Below are 13149 nucleotides of genomic sequence, written 5' to 3'. Positions count from 1 at the left end.
ATGAATGCAACCACAGTACAATCCTGCAGGTGTCTGGACTCACTTTACAACCGCCAGCTCTTCACTGATTCATTTCTTACGTCTTGGCCTAAGTCTAAAAAGAGTACTGTGTTCTTGTTCTTTTGAAAAATAAAGGGCTTAGGCACCAACACACAACTTGTGTGAGAAACAAAGAAGGTTGGGAGCTCCTGCAGCTTCCTGAAATCCATTCCTGTAGGTTTGATTTATTCCAGTCCTTCTCCCGCCTTTCTCCCCAGTTCATGAATAATATATATGCATGGATAATAAATAATCGACAGATAGCCATCCTTGTGTGTGTTACCTGCCTAGAATTTGCTTGCAGCTTCACTTACTAGGCAGTGATTATTTCCTTGGCTCCTGTGCTATAAAACCAAAGAGAAATTTGCATTGCACAGCATCATGTCATTCCCACCCCTCATTTATTTATTTATTTTTACGGATTTCTTCATCCACAGGAATCAGGAAAAAAATTCCAGTCCTTTTGTACATTTTGTACATGCACAGCTTTTATAGAAGCAAGCCCCAAACATGTTTATTTCAGCATCACTTTTCAGCCACTTTGGTTACAAGGTAGATTTCTTGTGGTGACATTTTTTATTTTGCTGACACTGTTTTCAGCTACATGCAATACTACTAGATGCTATTTACAATTGACACCAATGGTACAGAGTACATGAGAGATTGAAACCCGCAGCACAGCTATGGAAACAAACTACTACAACAGCCACCATCACCAGTCTACAAATGCCTCTTGATGGAAATCATGATTTGAAGACTGGTGGCTTTTAAAAAAATTGCCCCATTTCTTTCTCTTTCGTTGTATCACCTTTTAGAATGGAAATTCACCCAGAGCCTTCCAAAGTCTTGCCTCTTCATCATCAGATTCCCTTTTCATATTATTGTGTAAATTGCCAAATCTGAAAAGAAAGAATCAACCACGAATGATTCAGCAGCACCAATGATTCAAATGTGGATGGATGTAAAGGAGAGAACCCTTCACCACCCTCTGGATCATTCTTCAAATTAAATGTGCTTTTCAAGGGTACCATTCAAATGCTTTTAAGAAAACAGTCCTCTCCACCACCCCATTCCAAAAATGTGTTTTGAATTATAGGAAATGTCCAGTTATTATTTTTGGGTTTTGGTGATGGAGAATGGAGAATTGGATGATGGAGAATTGATAAGAGAATGGTTGAAATATAATGCAGGAGAATTTTTCGTCGCAACTCTAGAGCTTGACTTTGGAGAGGAAAGATCATTTTTTATCAAATGCAGAGAGGATGCTTCCAGAGTGGCCTCATTGCTTTAAAAATATCACATCTCTCTCCATCATACTTTCCTCCTTCAAGTTCAGACGGCAGCTCCGTTAAGATTTTCTCAAGCCACAAAGGACATACTTGGACTTCTAGGGAATATTTTATTAACATTGACCGGGCAAATTCATAATGGTATATTATTACATCAAATCAGATTGGTAATGAGGTTGGAATTAGAAGTTGTTTATTGAATGAATAACACATGGAGCAGCTTTCTATGACCTGGTTCCCTTCAGCTGTTTTGGATCATGGACACACAATCTGTGGCTGGTGGGAAGTGTTGTTCGGATGATGGAAGGCTGCCACAGAGCGTTCAGCACTTGAATAAAACAATGGATTTAAATTTATTTACTTGTTATTGCCTTGGTCAGGGTCTTTGGCCACTTGGGGCAGACTGAAGAGAAGCGATGTCCCAAATCTTTGTGGCAAGTTGGCAGGAGAATGGAAGGAACTTTGAACCGAAGGAGCTCTCTCAGATCTTTGTGACAAAGGAATGGTGTGCCGAGCAAGACTTCCGGCAGACGCCCTTCCAAACCGGAGAGGCAGGTTTGCTGCAGGCTTGATGCTTCTCTCTTCCTGAAAGTTTCTGCCAAACCTCAGGGGCAAATTTGCAGCTGAGTTGGGCACCTTCTTTGTGGTGGGCGTCCTCATCTTAATGATGTTCTTCAGCCCCCAATCCTCCAGTTCTTCAAGGTTTAGGCTTCTCTGATTTTCTTCTATGATGTCTTCACTAGACTAAAAGGGGAAAAAACAATAACACAACTTCAAGGCGATTAATATACTGGTTAAAGGTAAAGGTAAAGGGACCCCTGATCATTAGGGCCAGTCGTGACCGACTCTGGAGTTGCGGCACTCATCTCACTTTATTGGCCGAGGGACCCGGTGTTTGTCCTCAGACAGCTTCCGGGTCATGTGGCCAGCATGACTAAGCTGCTTTTGGCGAACCAGAGCAGTGCACGGAAACGCCGTTTACCTTCCCGCCAGATTGGTACCTATTTATCTACTTGCACTTTGACATGCTTTCAAACTGCTAGGTTGGCAGGAGCAGGGACCGAGCAACGGGAGCTCACCCCATCGCAGGGATTCGAACCGCCGACCTTCTGATCGGCAAGCCCTAGACTCTGTGGTTTAACCCACAGTGCCACCTGCGTCCCATTCAATATACTGGTTACATGCTGATAATTAAGTGTGATTCTGATTAGGCTTTGGCCCTCTCCAAGTCTTGACTCTCTGCCAGTCCCAGATTTTTCTGTGGAGAGTGAGAACACTTCAAGAGTAGTTGGGGGAGGGGGAGTCAAATACAGTGGTACCTCGGTTTACAAACTTAATCCCTTCCGGAAGTCTGTTCTTAAACCAAAACCATTCTTAAACCGAGGTGCTCTTTCCCTAATGAGGCCTCCCGCCGCCGGTGCCCTTCCACCGTTCAGCTTCCGTTCTTAGACTGAGATAAAGTTCTCAAACCAAGACACTGTTTCTGGTTTTGCGGAGTTTGTAAACCAAATCGTTCTTAAACCGGACTGTTCTTAAACCGAGGTGCCACTGTACTCAATTCATTCTGAAGTTGTCTTACCTTCAGATTGGCTGTGCACTTACCCCGGTTTGGGCTAATATCCTTGGCTTTATTACTAATCCGCTTTCCAAGTTTAATCCTTAATTATTATTTTTTTAAAATAGCCAACTGGCTGGAACTGGCCAGATTTTTTGTCACAGACACCAGGAAGGTGAAATGTCTGATGGATAATTTCTACCTTGATGACTAACATCCGAGATGGAGCTTATTTTCCAGGAGAGAAAAGCAGGAGGTTATGATTTATTGAATAAGTAACAGGCAAATAAATGCAGACTCTCATTTTATTGAGATGTGCTGGAACTCACAAAAAGAAGTATCTCACAAGAACCTGGAGAAATATTAATTTGGGGACAACTGGAAATAACAATAAAGGAAGAGTCATATTAGACTGATTGAGTGTCAGAACTGGAGATGCTGGAGGCCTGCAAAGGGAATTTGAAGTAGTACCATTAGCAGATGGCAAAAAGCTGTATACCACCTACAGCTAGGAGCTATTCTGGAGTGTATCTGCTAAATATTGGAAATAACTGTATTCTATTTAATTGACAGATAGAAGAGAAGAAGTACCTCTTTTTTCTCTTTCTTTTTTCTTACTTAGTTTTTGATAGTATCTTATTAATATTAAATAACATAACTTATAAGCATGATATGAATGAAGATACATAAAGAGAGAAGATTGGTAGAAGAGATTTGTGAGAGAGGCAGAATAGACTGGTTTTTCTCAGGGTGTGAGGTTGAGAAAGATGGGAGCTGTCTGAGGTGGGAGCTGGGAAGACATGGATCTCTGTGAACTGAAGATGAAGATAGGAGGTTGATAAAATATAAAATTGTGTTGTGTGTGTGTGTGTGTGCGGCAGCAGGAGGCCCCATTAGCTAAAGTGGTACCTCAGGTTAAGAACAGTTTCAGGTTAAGAACAGACCTCCAGAACAAATTAAGTTCTTAACCCGAGGTACGATTCTTGGAGGGGCACAATTTTCTGATTCGCCTCAGGTGCCAAAATGCCTTGGGCCGGCCCTGATTGATCCACACATATGCTGTTTCAACATTTTCTCTGTCAACCTCTTTTGCCAACAAAGGTCCGTATAGTTAAAGCCATGGTTCGGTTTTCCCGGTAGTGATGTATGGAAGTGAGAGCTGGACCATAAAGAAGGCTGATCGCCAAAGAATTGATGCTTTTGAATTATGGTGCTGGAGGAGACTCTTGAGAGTCCCATGGACTGCAAGAAGATCAAACGCATCCATTCTTAAGGAAATTAGCCCTGAGTGCTCACTGGAAGGACAGATCGTGAAGCTGAGGCTCCAATACTTTGGCCATCTCATGAGAAGAGAAGACTCCCTGGAAAAGACCCTGATGTTGGGAAAGATGGAGGGCACAAGGAGAAGGGGACGACAGAGGACGAGATGGTTGGACAGTGTTCTCGAAGCTACAAACATGAGTCTGACCAAACTGCGGGAGGCAGTGGAAGACAGGAGTGCCTGGCATGCTCTGGTCCATGGGGTCACGAAGAGTCGGACACGACTAAACGACTAAACAACAACAGCAGTGCAAACACAGTTCTTAAAGGATAATATTATGTTAGTAAATTTCTTACCTCAGAATAGTTATCATCACTGTATTCTTCTCTGCTCTGCAAGCTGGTCATTACCAATTCATCACGGCAGAAGGTCTTTGAGGCTAAAAGCAAACATGTAGCTAAAGTAAATATGATTAATCTGTTCATTTGAAATAATTTTCAGTTCTCCTAGATGGTATTTACATCAGAGATCCAAATCTGGACAGCAGAAAAAGTGGCATCTTTTTATACTATCAGGCAACCAAAAAAATAATAATCTTACCATGACACCGATTCCAAACATCTACATTTTAATATGAATTAGAAATGTGATGTTAATTATGTATGGGAAGTATGCAGAGAATTTGTTTTGTGAACTTGTTTAAACAAAAGTGTTTCTGGTCAAGAAATGCAGATGGCATTACCAAATATTTCCCTTGCCTATTAAAGAGCTTTAATTAGGGCTACAATAATCTGGAGCAGGACCTTATGCTTAATTACCACGTTTGAAACAAAACCACTCTGTTCTTGCATCAGCCTCAGTCATCGGTGCTTGAAAATGAAATGTCGGTGCATGCCATTCTCCCAGGTCTGTGGGAGTTTGTTTCTTCTTAGAGGTGCACCATTGGAAACAGACTGCCTAAACTGGGTTGTTGGGAACAGTAGCTCTGTGAGCAGTAAACTTCACTGCCCAAAATTCTTTGAGGATGGAAATGTGTTTTGAATGTGCTTTAAAGGTGTAGTTTGCCGTTCTGGATTCCACCCTGGGCATTATTAAACACTTCTATAGCAATTGTATTTGTTACATTTATAGGTAAAGGTAAGGTAAAGATACGTTTACATTTATAGAGCACCTTTATCTTCCAAGGATCTCAAGGTGATGTACAGTGGTACCTCGGGTTACATACGCTTCAGGTTACAGACTCCACTAACCCAGAAATAGTGCTTCAGGTTAAGAACTTTGCTTCAGGATGAGAACAGAAATTGTGATGGACTATATGGAACTGGCAGAAATGACTGGCAGAATCCGAGACCAGGGAGAAGAGTCGGTGGAAGAAGATTGGAAGAAATTCAAAGACTATTTGCAGAAACATTGTAAAATTAATGAATGTTAAAATGATGCTGGATTGAAATTAAGTGGCCTTAGCAACAAGGACAATAAGAATATGTAAAAATGGATTGACAACGGATGAAAACATACAGTTATAATGTGTTGAGATACAGAGTTAAGATAAATGAAAAAGGGTAAGGATTTGCTGAACTAACTATGTGAACGGGAATACAAAAAAGGGAGGTGTGAGGAGGTCAGGGAAATAAGCAAACGAAATTTAAGATATGAAAAAATTGATTTGTTTTTAATTTTTTCTATTTATTTTTTTAAGGTATTTTGTATCTTTTTTTCTATGTATTTTTGTGTTTTTTGTATTTTTCTTCTTTTTTCTTCTCTTGTCTTCTTTTTATTCTGTAATTCTTTATTTTTTGTAAGATTTCAATAAATATCTTTTTTTCAAAAAAAAAGAAAAAAAAGAGAACAGAAATTGTGCTCCGGCGGCGGGGCAGCAGCAGGAGGCCCCATTAGCTAAAGTGGTGCTTCAGGTTAAGAACAGTTTCAGGTTAAGAACGGACCTTTGGAACGAATTAAGTACTTAACCCGAGGTACCACTGTACATGGTTCTCCTCCTCTCCATTTCATCCTTGCAACAACCTTGTGAGGTAGGTCAAGGTCAAGGACTCCTGGATGGTTAAGTCCAGTCAAATGTGACTATGGGGTTGCGGTGCTCATCTCACTTTTCAGCCGGTGTTTGTCCACAGACAGCTTTCTGGGTCATGTGGCCAGCATGACTAAACCACTTCTGTCGCAACAGAACACTGTGACGGAAACCAGAGCACACAGAAGCACCGTTTACCTTCCTGCTGCAGCGGTACCTATTTATCTACTTGCACTGCTGCGCTTTCGAACTGCTAGGTTGGCAGGATCTGGGACAGAGCAACGGGAGCCCACCCCATTGCAGGGATTTGAACTGCCGACCTTCTGATCAGCAAGCCCAAGAGGCTCAGTGGTTTAGACCACAGCGCCACCCGCATCCCCTCCTGTGAGGCAGGTTAGGCTAAGAGATGGTAAGTGGACCAGGGTCACCCAGTAAGTTTCATGGCTGAGTAGAGATTCAATCCCTGCTCCCCCAGGTCCTATCCCAACACTCTGTCCAACTGTTACATATTGGAAACTGTTTTGCAGGATATTGTATCCTCTGTAAGATTACTTGCTAATATATAATTTATTGTGTTTTATTAAATAAGAAGTGTAATGATATCTGAGCTCAAAACCTGACGGATATTAAAAAAATTCTTCTTTATTTGACTACTGTGCAACAAGTGGCAATATCTGTTTGATGATGTCAGCTGCATTGAAGGACAACTTTCTACTCCCATGTAGGTTCCATTGCAATGAATGGGGACCATGCAGGAAACTCAAACGCTGTGATGAACTCTTGGCCTGGAGGAATGCATGGTTTCATATTAAATGGCATGAAAATCTGATCAGTAGTAATGAAAAGAGCAACTTTGTCTTCTAAGCGAATCCGTCAGTGTGCCGTAAATCACTTGATTCCAGCGGAAGAGCAGGTTTTAATATTGTTCGTTGCATTTCATATAATAATATAATGATAAATCCTTATTCATTATTAACAGCGCATTGTGCAAAAAGGATATGCATTACATGACTCATGTCACCAATAAGTATCGAAGGATTTCCATAAAGATGAATAATTCATTGCATATTCATTTTGCCCCAGTATGTAATGACCTATTTTATGGCTCATTTTGAAATAGCATGATTTAAAAATGCATACATTTTTTCATTGAAGAATTGGCCCAGTCATTTTTCATACATTCTATGTATGCAGCCTTCTTACTGAACTGTGTTTGATATTTCTTTGGTCTTAAAAATGCAGCTCTACGTAAAAGTTCAAGCAGATGTTAACAGTTATGGTAGTATCCTGATATGGTTATGGATGGAGGAATCATTTGCATGGACAGGCAGAGACCCCCCCAACCACAGGAGTCTCTGGGAGTTTTGCATCACTTTCACACCTACATATGTCATCCTCTTTCTGCGTCAATCTGTGTTTTTTGTTTGCTTAAGATGCATGAAAATTCATATTTAAATATGTACCTAAATCCTATGTTTGAATGTATTTTCTCTCAAAAGACACCTTTCTAAATATATTTTATCTTAAAATACACAGTTTTATACACACTGTGGTATGTGGTTTGAGTCAAGAACCGTATCTCAAAGTTTGGAGAAATACAATGGAAACCTGTGATCCGATTTGCATGTACGTGAAAATTCAGAATTTGCAAATTTCAGAATATGTGCAAATTCAGAATTTACGAACAATATATTGCAGAGAGGCAGGGAGAACCTCCTGCAAGAGTTTGGCAAGCTGTCTGCCATGGAGAATTCACAGTAGTGCGTGGAGGAGTGTCTGGGGTTCCTATGAATTGTCATAGTCCCATTGCTGAGCGACAGCATGTGAAACTCAGTGGAGTGTGAGGCCAGACAACCAGAAGAGAAGAGTCTCTTGAGATACACTTGGCAGAGTCAGCATATGAAGTTAAGTCTGCTCTGAGGGTTCTGATGTAATCTGATGATTACAAATCCTAGGGTCCAGATGTAGAGCAAGAAGCAGCAAGGTAGGGCCGGGAACCACAAACATTGTTTCCGACATCTGACTGCTGCTGAAAGCTCTTTTTAAGAAGGCTGAAGCCAGCTGGTTCTCCTCTTTGTCCTTGAAGGCTGATCAGCTGCAGGTGGAGTCACACCTCTTTCTCCCCCTTCAGGCTGTTGATAGCTAAAACAAAGCTGACTCCTGGGCCCATGACATGAATCTGGACTGTGTAGACCAGGGTGGGGATCGTCTGGTCAGTCTTCTCAGGGCCACATGCTGGTGGGTGGGTGGGGGAAGAGTCAAAGGTGGGCAAAGCAACAAATGCCCAACAAAAGCAGGGTACACTCACACAGCAGGCAAGAAGAGGAGGAGGAGGAGGAGGAGGAGGAGGAGGAGGAGGAGTTTGGATTTGATATCCCACTTTATCACTACCCGAAGGAGTCTCAAAGCGGCTAACATTCTCCTTTCCCTTCCTCCCCCACAAAAAACACTTTGTGGGGTGAGTGAGGCTGAGAGACTTCAAAGAAGTGTGACTAGCCCAAGGTCACCCAGCAGCTGCATGTGGAGGAGTGGAGACACGAATTCACCAGATTATGAGTCCACCACTCTTAACCACCACACCATGCTGTCTCTTTCTCACCAAGCAAGAGTCATGATCACAAGACACATTTCATCCAGCCAAAAACTCTCAAGGAGGATAGGAAGCAGGGGCAGTGAGGGGTGTGGCCTGGGGGTAAATCCTGAGGACCATATAGAGAGGCTTAGAAGGCAGCCTTTGGTGCTTGGGTGTTGACTAGCCCTAGTCAGAGGCACAAAGCAGGCTTTGTCTCTTGTAGACCAAGTTATGGGATACTGTCGGGGACTGGGCAGAGGAGGAGTGGTGGAGACCACCTCCCTATCCTGACGCTTCCAGGGAGGAGGAAGAGGAAGACAGTATAGATTTACAACAGGGGTTTGAGGGAGGTCACAGCTCAGAGGCAGATGAGGGGGAAAGTTGGGAAATCATGGGAGAGCCAAAGCAACATGTTGTCATTAGAAAGCTTTCCAGACCCTCCATCTCCCAGAGCCTGACGAGCCTTAAAAGTAGGAGAGCAAAGAGCTCAAAGACAGAGGGCACATAGCAGCACCCATAGAAGCGACAAATGAGAAAGTGGGAGCGACAGGGGTGGAGATTCAGTCGGGACAACGTCATTATCCAAGAGGCTGGGTTCTATAGCCTCTCTCTGTAAACTCTGAAATAAAAAAGGACTGTAAGACACTTTCCCTTGTCTTTATACTTTCCTGGGCAATCAGACGGGAGCTGCTGACAGCATCCTGACAGGTACTGGGGCAGCAGGGCAAATTTAGCAAATTGCAACGGAGCAGCTTTGGGCAGTTTTGGGTCATAGATGGGGTTGACAGTGTCTGGGTCATTTCTCCAACGATATTGCAGAAGCAGGGCACTGGCCATCTAAATGGCGCCCTTATTTTGAAGTTTTGACCCTGCTCAGACACCATTCTATTTTCCCATGATTTGGGGGAGCCTGGATCTCAGGGAACGGATGATACAGAGCCTTATAAAGTGGAGTTGTTGAGAAGAGCAATGGTTAAGCACAACTGGAGTTTCGTTTTACAGTCTGTATGAGCATGCTAGGGATGCGGGTGGCGCTGTGGGTTAAACTACAGAGCCTAGGGCTTGCCGATCAGAAGGTTCGTGGTTCGAATCCCCACGACGGGTTGAGCTCCTGTTGCTCTGTCCCAGCTCCTGCCAACCTAGCAGTTCGAAAGCCCCTCAAAGTGCAAGTAGATAAATAGGTACTGCTCCGGTGGGAAGGTAAACGGCGTTTCCGTGCGCTGCTCTGGTTCACCAGAAGCAGCTTAGTCATGCTGGCCACATGACCCGGAAGCTGCCTGTGGACAAATGCCAGCTCCCTCGGCCAGTAAAGTGAGATGAGCGCCGCAACCCCAGAGTCGGCCACGACTGGACCTAACGGTCAGGGGTCCCTTTACCTTTTACCTTTATGAGCATGCTACAGGTTTAGCTATGCCGTTCAGGCTTGCCACATGATATTTGAAGTGTTTATCTTTAAGACCAATTTTGTTTGTATATTTAATAAATAGTTACCATATTGCATAAAAATTGTCTGGTCCCCCCACCCCATTCCTTTTATGACTTTTATGCATTATTTTCTCCGCACTAGCTGATTGACAAATATTTATATACCATAAATCCAGGAATAATCATGGTAAGGCCTTCCAGGTTTCAGCTATCAATAGCCAACTGGCCACTAAAAAATTAGTAAATCCTCATGCTTTACACCAGCCTTTAGGCCTTCAGAGGGGGACAATAAACAGAATTGGAGGGAGAAACCCACAATCTCCTAGATTATTTTGGACAGTTCCCCCAAACGCCTGTATTACCAGGCAACACATCACAAGTGATCTTAAGTCCTCTTAGGACTGCATCATCAACATCGTGGTTGGGTTGTGGGCAATATATGGGCAAACTAAACTGGTGTCCAGTACCACTTTTTCCACAAAGTCTTCATTTTATTTTTGATGGTATTCTTTTATTGTGGATGTGCTTTCCACCTTGGGAGGAAGGGGTCAGAGAGAAACTGGGTAAATTAAATAATAAATGCAATAAAAGTGAGGTCAGTCCTAGAATGCAAAAGTTCCTATTTTCTGCCCAACCTTTGTTTGTTCTTATCTAAAGTTTGGGGAACGTGATTCATACAAGGAAGGAGTGATTCAGGGAATGCTGCTGTTTATAAGAATCTATGAATCAATCTTTTTCTTTTTCATTCTTTTTCTTGACGAAACAAATCTCACAAATCGATAGAGACCTGTAATGTTTATGCTGCTTTTTTCTGATGGTGGAATAAGGAGAAGCATTGCAGAAGTGGGGCTTGGTGAAATGAGAGCAAGAGACCAAAGACAATTATATTTTCTTAGTAAAAAAAAGAAGGAAGAAAAGAAGAGGAAGACGTGAGAACAATAATTCTAGGCTGGACAGGTTCTTCAATTATGCATCTGATTCTAGTAATAAAACAAACATGTCCTCAATAACAGCTTGAGCTATAAATGTACTCGTACTTTTTACTAACTCTTTTGAAAAAAATGGTACTGTACTTACAAATGTACTGCAGCATGCACTATCCCTAACTCTCTCTCTCTCCTATTAAAAATTAAACTAATTTAACATACATTATTAAGGGGAATTGGATTGGTTACAAATCAACAGCCTTCATAAAGGCTTAGGGGAGGGAGAAAGAAGCTGATTAAATCTGGATTCAGAGGTAATAACAAAGAACACAGGAAGAAGAAAAAAACACTTCCATAAATTTAAGTTTAAGAAGTCTTTCTGGAATTTTAAAGAGGCATTAGCGTTTTAACTAAATTAACTATTAACTGAGGGCCTTTCAGTATAGATACTCATTACTCTGGAATTTATTAGAATGCGATTTTCTATAGAAACTGATCAATTTGATTAGTAGAGCTTTTAATTTCCCTGTTCCCTCTGAATATTTGTGTCTTTTGTATTACTGTGTATAGTCCAGGGATGGAGAAAGCCTGTGGCACTTGCAGTGTTGCAGGATTCCAATGCCCGTCAATCCCAGACCCCATGACCAATGGCTAGGGATGATGGGAGTTGTAGTCCAGCAATATCTGGAGGGTCACAGGCTCCCCAGCCCTGATGAAGCAAAAACTTTCTCATACCTTCAAACACTAGAGTGCAGCAAATTGGATCATGACCTCGATGGAGGCTGCCCCCTTTGCACTCCAGCCCAGCTCCCCCATCTCTTGGTGCATCCCCCTACTCCTCAGTGTCTTCTTCCACCACAGCCACTGAAGTGCTTCCTGAAGCTGGCACCACTTCCAGAAGTCTGGCCCCAGCTTCTGTAAGTACGTGTCAGGCTTCAGGGAATTGGCTTCCTCCCCTTGTGGCAGTAGATAAGAAGATCAAAGAAAGGAACGTCTTACCAGTTAGAAACTTTAATAATCACAGCGAGAGAACAAAGAACACATCTCCTAGAAATGGCGGTGCTCCCAATTAAGGATTACATCGCCTTCTGTCCCTATTAATCTACATCACTCCTACGTCTCGTCACCTGAGTTTTTTAATCTCTGTGCTTTCTGTTCTGAGACTTTCTGAGCTCTTTGTGACTTTGGGGAGACAGAGGAATGCTGTCCAATGACTGAATCTGTTAACCCTCTCTCTTCCAGTGTTTCTTCTCCTAGCTGTTCCCCACCCAGCATTTCCCAGCTTCTGCCTTCTGAACTATGTCCCTCTGCAAACCACTCTTCAAAATTTATACTGTCCTCCTGCTCCTGGGAAGATTCAGGAGCAGGAGCAGGGGGAGGGGGTGGCTCCCACCACCCTTCCTCAGTGCAGCCGTCCTCAGAACGGTCCCTGACAGTACATCAGCTAGAAAGTCAGAGGAATAAGAGTGGGTGATGCACAAGGACAAGGTAAGCTGGCACATCTTTTGGTTCCATGCTCTGGCGCGGCCAGAACACAGGAGCCAAAACGGGACATCCATGATTGGGATCAGAAGCCAGGGCAGCTTCCTTAAATATGAGATAACTGGCTTAAAATGGGGCAGTTGTGCAGCATGCTTTCTACACGTCACCCATTTCTCTGTTACTTGGGCCACATATAAATATCATGCACATTACAAGTTGCCTCATAGCCATACTATTGATGTATTGAGCCTCGTGCAGTCCATTGCAAGTGAGAAGAGCTTCCTGAAGTGCAAGGCAAAGACTCTTTCCTGACTCCATTAGCTGTCAGGGAAAGGTCTGGATCAGAGGATTGGGGAATGTATTATCAGGTAGATCAGCTCCTCTTGGAAGAGGAGGAGAGGGGGAAGATTTGCCCTCCTTATCTCTAGCGGTTTCAGGAGCAGAGAGAGACACAAACACTCAGCCGTTTCCACAGGAGTTACCTAGTTACGAGATAGTGGAAGGAGAGAGAGAAGGGAGGGAGCAGCTAGCAGAGACGTCATTGGAGAGCATGGGGGGCCCTCCCTCCCCAAGA

At 42.9% G+C, this 13149-nt stretch overlaps 1 protein-coding gene across 1 annotated transcript; it reads right to left on the bottom strand.

Annotated features, from left to right (window-relative positions):
- Positions 1–596: 596 nt before the first annotated feature.
- On the bottom strand, positions 597–4663 carry NPVF (neuropeptide VF precursor). The gene is made up of 3 exons (XM_083578929.1): positions 4501–4663; positions 1690–2072; positions 597–938 (listed from the first exon to the last, which is right to left on the bottom strand). The coding sequence occupies exons 1-3, from the start codon at positions 4627–4629 to the stop codon at positions 851–853; spliced, it is 600 nt and encodes a 199-aa protein (XP_083435055.1). The 5' UTR covers positions 4630–4663; the 3' UTR covers positions 597–850.
- Positions 4664–13149: the final 8486 nt, after the last annotated feature.

The sequence above is a fragment of the Podarcis filfolensis genome, assembly GCF_964270895.1.
Source record: "Podarcis filfolensis genome assembly, chromosome: 12".
Lineage (NCBI taxonomy): Eukaryota > Metazoa > Chordata > Lepidosauria > Squamata > Lacertidae > Podarcis > Podarcis filfolensis.
This window is presented reverse-complemented; position numbering and strand designations above follow the sequence as displayed.